The sequence below is a fragment of the Trypanosoma equiperdum genome (assembly GCF_001457755.1).
Source record: "Trypanosoma equiperdum strain OVI genome assembly, contig: ctg_1808, whole genome shotgun sequence".
Taxonomy (NCBI): domain Eukaryota; phylum Euglenozoa; class Kinetoplastea; order Trypanosomatida; family Trypanosomatidae; genus Trypanosoma; species Trypanosoma equiperdum.
The window spans coordinates 18317-28028 of record NW_027123847.1 but is presented as its reverse complement, the minus strand read 5'-3'; the positions used below and the strand labels follow the sequence as shown (position 1 = coordinate 28028).

General features: G+C 51.0%; 4 protein-coding genes and 1 pseudogene across 5 annotated transcripts; all 5 read right to left on the bottom strand.

Moving 5' to 3' along the window:
* Positions 1–244: 244 nt before the first annotated feature.
* On the bottom strand, positions 245–1717 carry TEOVI_000746700 (prenyltransferase, putative; the record flags this gene model as incomplete). Its single annotated transcript, XM_067223255.1, has 1 exon — positions 245–1717. One exon carries the CDS (start codon positions 1715–1717, stop codon positions 245–247), a length of 1473 nt encoding a protein of 490 aa, XP_067079356.1.
* Positions 1718–2117: 400 nt separating this feature from the next.
* Positions 2118–3311, bottom strand: TEOVI_000746600 (phosphonopyruvate decarboxylase-like protein, putative; the record flags this gene model as incomplete). Its single annotated transcript, XM_067223254.1, has 1 exon — positions 2118–3311. One exon carries the CDS (start codon positions 3309–3311, stop codon positions 2118–2120), a length of 1194 nt encoding a protein of 397 aa, XP_067079355.1.
* Positions 3312–3646: 335 nt separating this feature from the next.
* Positions 3647–4693, bottom strand: TEOVI_000746500 (Galactose oxidase, central domain containing protein, putative; the record flags this gene model as incomplete). The annotated part of the gene is made up of 1 exon (XM_067223253.1): positions 3647–4693. The coding sequence occupies one exon, from the start codon at positions 4691–4693 to the stop codon at positions 3647–3649; it is 1047 nt and encodes a 348-aa protein (XP_067079354.1).
* Positions 4694–5527: 834 nt separating this feature from the next.
* TEOVI_000746400:pseudogene lies at positions 5528–8557 on the bottom strand (annotated as a pseudogene). Its single transcript has one exon. A coding segment is annotated over exon 1 (3030 nt).
* A 278-nt stretch (positions 8558–8835) lies between these two features.
* TEOVI_000746300 (uncharacterized protein) lies at positions 8836–9471 on the bottom strand (the record flags this gene model as incomplete). Its single annotated transcript, XM_067223252.1, has 1 exon — positions 8836–9471. The coding sequence occupies one exon, from the start codon at positions 9469–9471 to the stop codon at positions 8836–8838; it is 636 nt and encodes a 211-aa protein (XP_067079353.1).
* Between the last annotated feature and the right edge of the window lie 241 nt (positions 9472–9712).

The window sequence follows — 9712 nt, the reverse complement described above, 5'->3', positions numbered from 1 at the left end:
CAGTATCTCCTTCCTCTTCATGCCAATTCAAAACAGACACATGTATTTCTGACCGTGCTGAAAAATGGGGGTAGAGAGGGAGCGGGGGGTAACGATGTACATATATATATTTTGTTTATTTGACTGCTGTTGAACCATCTCTTACCTTCTTTCAGTAACAAATCCCAGACCGTCCAATGAAGACAAATCCCACAAGTCGCAGTTGCTTTTCCATGTTCCCCTCTGCTAGCAGCATGTCTTGACACTAAACGGCGATGCTGGAGAACATGTTGTAGTGGTCAAGTTGCGCGTACCACCACTTTTGCCAAGTTTGGATTGCTTCCTCGTCAACGCCAAAAAAGCGCATGATAGTCCCTACATTCTCACCCAGGTACTCACGCCGCATCCACGCCGGCACCACCACCGTTTTTTCCTCTCCCTCGTGTTGAGCCTTCTGCGCTGCCACGAATGCCGGATGCGCAAAACGGTCTACCCAACGAATATCTTGCACGCTGTACGACATGGGTTCCGCTTCCTTATTCAAAAGAAGGAATTTCATCAAGGCCGACTTTTCCGATATGGCGTTGCTCGCGGCGTCCTTTTCCGGTTGGTGCTCAGATGCGAGTGCCCACAACACGTTTCCAAGGCAGAGAGAAAAAGTAACCAGGATGGCAAATCGTACGTTCCTGCGGAATCCCATACCACATGACCACGCATCGTATATGTTGACGTTATCAACGACACCCTGAAGGTACCAAACGCAACAGAGGACACCGATGTAAAACGGAAGCGACTGTGAGACCATCAATCCCGAAATAAGAATACCCATGCCGATGGGGAGTATCATGAAAGTGAGAATATGCTTCCTGTCACCAATAAGAATAGCCGAGCTCTTCACACCGCATTTCAGGTCGTCCGCCCTGTCTTGGTACGCATAGATGGTATCATACAAAACTGTCCACACGACGGCTGAGCAGTAGATAGGAAGCGTAACGGCCAAATCAATGCGGTTTAGCACGGCAGCATACCCAACAAAAATGCCGCCGTTGAAGCAAAGTCCCAGAACGAGCTGAGGCATGTAGGTTATACGCTTCATGAGCGGATAAACTGCCGCGATGGGAGCTAACGCTACCGCCGAAGCAAGTGCCATGGGCGACAGGTTTAGTGCAATAACAAGCGCAAAACCAGCTACTGTTATGAGAAGGCCTGATGCCTCCTTCATGCTGACAACACCGCTAGCAAGCGGCCGTGTTTTGGTGCGTTCTACCATTCGGTCGAACTTTCTGTCACACATGTCGTTAATAATACAACCCGCACCCCGAGCCAAAAAGGCACCAGCGCCGAACAGGACGATCAAATGTACGGGAATGAAAGGAGCGAACAAAACGACAGGATCCGCCCCCTCCCAGACGATGGCCCGAGTTACTGCTAGACTGGCTCCCCAGTAACAAGGTTGAAGCAGGAGGTTTATTGCAGCAGCCTTATCCACTCGCATTAGTTGCCCCCAAACTCTCACCTTCTGTGTTGCCCATTGAATATGTTTGGGAACGTGAAGAGGTTCGCTGCACGGGCCGTCATGAAGAGACCATGTGCGGCTTTCCTTCGGAGACGAGTCTTCATTACGTCTTTCTGCGGGATCAGCCCTCACAGAATCTGGGAAATGGGCCGATGCCTTAACTATAGATCCTTTGGTCCAAGAGCGGGTTACCCTTCCCAGGAAAATTGTACGCCTTAACATTCCCCCTTTCTTTTCAGCGATGTTTCTATTGCGGGCCGCTTGAGAAATGCTTGTTAGTTTTGCCTTTCCTACGCACTTCAGCCGGTACGGAGCAGAACTTCTGTCTTCACCCCAGCCACGTCGGAGCGTCACTTACTAGAGAGATGAGGGGTAACAGTGGAAGATAACATTTGACTTGTTGGTTGGGTTCATCCCTTCTACTTCACTACTTGCGTTCACTCGCTCCTCCTCCCTTTCCATTGGTACTACCAAATTGTTTGGGTTTGATTGTGAGAAAATAAAGCGACTTCCTCTTTTGTTTCCCCACAGGCCCCCCCCCCCGATACCCGTTTAATAGCGCTCAAACGAGGTGTTGATCCACATATATGCCGTTTCTCACCCTCCGCGTACTCTGATATTACTAGCCCCTCAAGCAGTTAGTGAGAGCTTGTTTGCTCTCATCTAAAGAGGGAAGTTCACATTGTGGGTTTGAATGGCCGCCCCTTCGCACAAATACTTCCAAGAACGCGGGCCCTTCCGCCTTCTTTAATTCCTGAAGGGCCCGCACAGTTTCGCCAAGGTCCATTACGGGTTCTTCGCGGACAGTCCTAAAACCACACGCACTCGCCACTTGCGTGAGGGATACATCAAAAGACACAGTGGGTTGACCACCTGCCGAATCGTGGGATCCGTTGTTGAAAACGACATGTTTGTAGTTGCGCATGAGGGAAGTTTCGCCCGTACCTATTAAATGTATGGCGGCTACACCGCCGATGGTTGCTGATGAACCCATGTGCATAAGGAATGCGCCATCTCCATCAAAGCAAAACACTTGCCTTTCTGGTTTGGCCAATGCTATACCCGCTGCTACGGAAGAACAATGACCCATGCTGCCGACTGGGAAGAATTGTGGGCCGTGTCGCATCCCGGCACACTCCTGAACTTCAAAGATTTCACGAGCAAGGAAGCTTGCGGCGCCCACAACTATATCTCCCCGGTCTATTTGGCGCAGTGCTTGTTCAACCGCCTCCCTGCGAGTCATGGGAAGCTCAGCAATACCTTCTCCAACCCCTTCGTAAGCGCATTCCTCAAAAAAGTTTGGTGGTACCAAAAAGGCATAGGGCGTCCTTGAATTATGCACGTGCTTCAGTGCCATATCCAGAGCTGTTTCCATCGACTGCTCCCCGTTTCCACAAGCAGAAGATAAAATGATATACGGGACCTCAGCAGCACGTAGGATTCCTTCGGTCAAGCGCCCTTCTGCGGCACACGGTAGCTCATTTCCAGCATCAGGAGCTCCTCGCCAACCAACGACTATAAACATGGGAATGCTGCACGCCTCAGCGTGTGTGAGAGAGATCAGGGGATTGAGTGCATCGCCTAAGCCACTGTTTTTCATGTACACCAAAGGGAGTCCCCCAGTTGCAAGATGGTAACCTGCAGCCATGGCCACTGCATTCCCTTCGTTTGCTGTGATGATGTGTTCCTTCGGTGTCGTGTGACTTGCCACGAAGGCACAGAAATATTTTAGAATGGGGTCAGGAACTCCAAAAAAGTGTGTAACCCCCCGGACCTTTAATGCATTGAAGAAAGCACCAGGGGCCAACATCTGCATGATGATCGACACCTTGGAACACTTTGTGCGGGTGAACGGATGAGGGATGATACAAAAAAAAATTAAAGACATACTTGCGGTCGAGTCCTGAGGATACGAAAGCCCCTCTCTTTTTCTTCAGATTGAGGGGGTGAGGGTTTGGAGGGCTAACATTAGGGAAAAAGGCTGTGTGAAAACGACGCGCCACATCACGCATATCCAAAAAAAGCGAAGACAAACAAGAAATGCGTACGAAACGTAAACGATAATAACGAAACAACCCCGAATTCAGTAGGGCGCAGTACTGCACTATCTCTCCAAATTGTCTCCACTGATTCCACCTTGTTGATTATTTGTTACCGTTGCAAAGTAACACCCGTCTGCTTTAGTAGGAAGGCAGCAACCTCCTGTGGATGACGGCACTGACCACCCAAAAGCAATACGCCACGTCGTGTATCTACCGCTGCTGGTGTGTACCGCCAGTGCGGGCCCTCACCACCAGCCAACACGGGGTCTACCAGACGAAGATGGAATTTGTCTTCAGCAGATTTCGGAGGCTGCACCTGTTTTACTCTGTCACACCCCTCAGCGGCATCCTTTCCTCCAACAAACACCACTACAGTTTCTCCCCCAACCCGCCCCAGAACGCCACCGGCGTGACCATTCGACCTCGGGAAGCGACAGGCGGGGGCGCCGTCCCCATAGGAAACGTTAAACCATGTGCCTCCCAGCGGGATGTGCAGGTTCCACACGTCAGACATACTCCTTATATCGCCGTTCACAAAGTGTGCCCCACCGTAAAGTATGCACTCGTGGGGTGAGTAGAACACAAGAGGGCCGGCGAGAAGTCGTGGATTGGGCACCTGGTGCCCTGTTGGAATTCGTGTCCATACCATTGTGTCGGTGTCCAGGATGTATCCGTCATTATTTTGTTCAGCATCTTCCGTTTCACCACCGAACACAACGAAATACCGCCCGGCACTACCAGCTGAATGCCTCGCGCGCGGAAGAGGGACGTCTCCTGTTGTCTCTACCTTCACCACATCGAGGGAAAGATCACCCTGTTGCCCCTGATGCAGGGAAAGACAGAGTAACTGATTACTGTGATTCATGTGCTCGTTTAATCCACCAAAGAAGTAGGCGGTGTCGCCAGTTACGTGCGTTAGCGAAGCCCCATCACATTCGAACCACGTCATGTTGGGCTTATCCAGCCGAACCCATCGTAGCATCGGCAGTCCATCTGCTCGCGCTGCCATAACCGCGCCGTCGCGCTCCCCTTCGCAATATCCCCCAACAACCAAAACCCATTCTTCTCCAGTACTTTTTTCTTGAAGAGAGGTTGCGCAGTGCCCCTCGCGGCAGCCCACCGACCCCGTCTGCTCGGTGCACGGAACCCACTCCATTTTAAGGATTCCGGCGATCTCTCAGCCTTGTTGCCAGCGTAGTCAACGCGTAAAGAGGGTTTGCAAAGAAGTAAAACATAGCGTGGGCCGAGGAAGAGGGGAGGAGAGCAACGCATATCAAAGAGCTTCGCACCCGCGAATAGCAACAACAAAACGTGGAATACAAAAATCCACGCAACTTTTTAGCCCACCCACCATACAACTCGGTGGGAAGGTGTTGACCGTGTCAAAAGTAAATGTACAACAACAAGGTACACATAGGGGTCAACTGCAAACACCAAGGGAATACTCTCTTGTTGGTGTTTCGGGAAAAGTGGTGACTCATGCGCGCAAAGCCTTTCTATGAGACAAATGTTGACGCCTAAACTGCCATCTGAAACAAATCCTGGCACCAGAAACCACGCATCAGAGTTTAATAATCTTACCGTAACCGCGCAGTCTCACCAGTTTTCCTGTATTCTATGCCTCCAGATAAGAGTAGTGATATGGAGGTCGGCAGTGAACCGGCAGAAAAGCCGGTGTCTACCTTCGTTTTGCGATGTTCTTCGACCCATTTTGCATGAGTTTACTCGCCCCTCGCTGCATCCCCCAGATGGGTGCCTTTTCAACTTTCTGTAGAACCGGAATCAACACGCAACATTGTTAGCGGGTCTATTTTCCGCATCAGGGTGCTCAGGGGCAGGCATTGACCTCCGCCATCGAACTTGAGGTTCTAGCGAACCCACGAATTATTAAGCGATGGTTCACTTACCAAGGAAACACAAGGTGTAGACGGTGTGTGGGATGCCCACCAAGGAAAAAAGCTTAATATCAAAATAACAACTGCCTACTGTGTCACTGCGGAAACCCGTCCTCCAAGAGTCGCAGTGCCTCACGAAGCTCTTCGGCTGTAACTTGGGAGACATCATCATGGGCTTCGTACATGAGTTTTAATGCGGTGCAACTCAACTGTCGTGTGTAAGTTGGAACCTTCGGCTTCAGTACAGGCCCCATGAGAAAGGGTGCATCCAAGATGCTGGTCACTCGTTCTTCCTTAATGGGGGGAGGGACGTTTTCTTTTTCCAGTGACCGGCAATACAGTTCTTCTCCTTGGCTGGTATTTCCACCGCTTACGTTTTCTCTGAGATGAGAATCCTTCGCTATTGCATTTCCCCCCCTGCAAGTGCGAAAGAACTCATGAAGATCATCCGCTAACGACGCGTGTGAGTGGTGGACCCTCAACTCCTCGCGGCACCATCTTGACAGGGATTGCTGAAGGTTCATTTGTTCAAAACGGTCGTCCAACAGGACCATCGCACCGAAATCTCGTGAGTGACGTATGCAGCGTCCAAGGGCTTGATTAACAGCGCGGACCGCATCATTTACGTACCACTCCTCCCCACTGTATCTCCTCTGTGCTTGCACCGTCCACGATTTCAACGGCTGTAAAGGGACTCCCACACACACGACAAGACGGGCCATGCAATCCGCGAAGTCAATCCCTTCACTCACTTTCGCTCGAAAAACAGAGGCGAAAACGGCTGGGCCACGAACTGTAGCCTTTCGGAAGCTATCTAGCACTGAAGGGAAATCAGCTGCTGACTGACTCTCGAGGAAAACCTGCGGGAACCTAGAAGACTTTGGTGTTCCTTCCATCTGACGGGCTGCGTCACGGTAACGAGAAATGAGCTGCAACCCGATGGTTTTCATTACGGTGTAGTTGGGCATGAAGACGAGAACACCTCCAAGTTCCACTTTTTCAACAAGCATAGCGAGTGTCTCCACAAGCTGACTAATGAAAGAAGGATCCTTCAAACTCCCGTAGGTACAGTGCAACGGAGTGGCATCCACAGTATGTGTGAGAACCCCCAATCGATACTGATGCTTCTGTGCCACATGCAATCCTTCATAAGTTGCCATACTGGAAGGTGGTATTCCCAAGTCTCGTCCCAACTGATGAAACGGCGCAAGTGTCCCGGAGGCCAACACAACACGGTGAGCGGTACTCAAGATGTGCTGAAATGCCAAACTACCATCCAAACATCGGATACCAACAATTCTTCGTGATGGCACAGCTGACTCAACCCCCTCGGTGTTGCCGCCAGCCTCACTGCTTGGGACGCTGTCTTGACCGTTACGGTTTTTTTCTGGCAATGGGTCACTGATGCTGAGGACAAAGGCGCTCGGTTTCTGGATGATAAAGCGCATGATGAGGATCCAACGCTTCATAAGTGAAAGACAAAAAATGGAGAACTGGAATGGATTAAAGGTGACCCCCAGAGACATTATAATCCCGTAAACTTGCCGAAACATCGCTACACCGTCTTTCGATGCTGAACTCTCTGCGGTCCCATACCCTCGACGGCTGCAGCTAGAAGCGATCGGTATGTAATCCGTAATGCAGCGGCGTAACACTTCTGCGAGGGTTTCGCCTGGAAAGATTGCGTTGTTCTCAACGTCATGGTTACTTTCACTTTCCTCGACATCTTGTCCCCCCACCGGCCGGGAGTGTACCCCACGCTGCGTTTTTACCGACGGTTGCGCAGGTGACACGAACTCTGTGACGGCTTTGAATACGTCATACAGTAGGGAAAGTAGCTCCACAAGTGTCCATTTGGTTAGTTTGAACTCGCGCGGGTAGCTGAGCGTCGCCACCGCCACAGTGGGTTGTATTAGAGGCTCGATCTCATTTAGGATGAGACGGAGCGTGTCCACTGACGTCTCTACGGATAATGCATCTTGACACACTTGCGGGACGTTGTGTGCCTCATCAAAGATAATGATGGAGTGATTTTTTAGGGCAGCCTCCATCTTGCACTCATGACGAATGAGCGGGTCCAGAAGATACTGATACGTGGCAAAGTTGATGTGGGCGAAGAAGACAAGGTCTCTCGCGGCATAATACGGACAACACTCCATTCCTACACCTTCGGTTACCAAATCTTCAATATCCCACACTTTGTCACTCCGTCCTTGGCTCAGGGGGTGAGTTATAGCCTTACTACCAAGGACACCGTAGCCATGAACGGCTTCGCACTGACCGAGAGACACAAGCTTGTCACAGACTTCACCAAGGTTGTTTCCCTCTATAGGAAGCGTCTTGTTTGCACACGCCTTCAGCACATGTTGGTTTATGCAGTATTGCTTGCGGCTTCCCAGGATATTCATTTTCAGTCTCTCCAGACCTTTGAGTTTACGCAGTTCCCCCACACACTGTCGAAGCTGCGCGTGCGTACGCGTCACGTAAAAAATCGTACATGGCGGCGATTGATGCTGCTTGCGGAGTTCCAACGATCCTTCAGTTACTAGCTCAACACGCAGACGTTTGCCGTTCGGTGGCCTGAACTGCCTCAGAAATAACGACGACACACGCCAAGCTTCTTCACCGTCCGCTGTATTTGCTTTCAAACCATTCGACTCTTCACTGTGTTTACTGTCTTCCTTGCAGTGGCACCATTTACGTGACGACATTTCCGTTCTTGACAATGAGGGCAACACTGGGGGACCCCTACACCTCCGCAGGCGAAAGTGCTGCTCCAGCTCCTGTGGTGTGTGTTTCTCCAACCCTGCCTGGTAGCGCAACACGCTTGAAAGCAATGCCAGCGTCTTTCCACACCCGGTGGGAACCTCAATCGCCGCAATGGGGGTGTGCCGAGGCCAGGAATTAAGAGCCAAATGAACAGTTCGCATCATTTCCCTCTGCACTGTGTAGGGCTCGAAGGCCATAACATATGGTTCCTCGTCCTCTGTCATCGTCAGGCCTGCGTGCACACCAACACGGGAGGACCGTGCGGAGCTGAGGGCGTGCCGCCTCGTGGTGAATTGGTGTGTCTTACGTTGTAGGCGTGTGCGAAGGGAAAACAAACAAACACAAAAGAGAACCATGTGAGCGTGCTCACCAAATCCTTTCCAAGGAATCAAAACAACAGGAATTAACGAGTTTGAAGCTACATCATCTCCCTCAAACAAGACACCATGCACAGAGGAGTGAAAAAATTCAGCTGCCAGTGCAACCTGAGTTTTGTAGTAATGTAACACCACCGCGATTTACCTCTTTTCCAGCATTTACTTACTTCAGTGTCCCAGCTTCTCCTTTCCCAGCCCTTTGCCTGCCATGCTGCGGTTGTGTCCACGTGTACGGGCAGCCGAAAGCAGCGGAAACCTCATCCACCGTATGAGGGACGCCTCAGCAGAAACTCTGGCACCGTAAATGACGAATCTGCAACATGGCTGACGGCACCTTGCTTTACTGCACTGTCCGAATACCTCGCACGCATAATACCAACCCCTTCGTCAGAACTTCCCATCCCTCTATAGTTGTTTCGCCTAACTGCCGCACCCCCAGGGGTTGTATTCACAGTGGTAACCTCCTCTCGGTACAGATACACACGTCTCCGAGCCAACTCCTGCGCTATGAGGGCAGAGAAATCACCGTCTCCCGCCTGAAGGGCGAGATGCATCCGCATTACAAGTTCTTCATTGCTCAGTCGGGAAATATCACTATTTGCCATGACCCGTAAGGCATAATACCGAGGGAACAATTTCAACATAAGCCTTTCCCACCAACTTGTTGGTGTGTATGTCAGCTGAATATGGGAGGTGTGGGGAGCCGCCAAGCCAGCCTCGTCGACTCCGCCGTGCTGTGCGTCGCGGTGGCGCTCCTGCCGTTGTTGCCTTTCATGAGCCTCTTTCAGAACTGTGATGAATGCACAATCCTTTCCTTCCCAAAGAGAGGGGTCGTATGGCGGTGCGTCCTGCTTAGGGGTCCGTCCGACTGCTTCTCCCACTGAGCGATACATGCGTGCGTAAACACTAATGCGTACAGACGAAATTAAACTTATATACGAGTGAGGAAAGGGGAGAACCAACTCAAACCCTACTGGGCAGCTATTTAAACCTGCTGCTTGCCTATTACTAGATGCACACGGGTGAGAAAAATGAGCCGCCAACCTTTATAAGGCCTGACCCCTTCCCAAAAAAGTACAAAACCAAACGACGGGCATTATTGATACAAAAAAAGAGAGGTTGAACAGCAAAGGG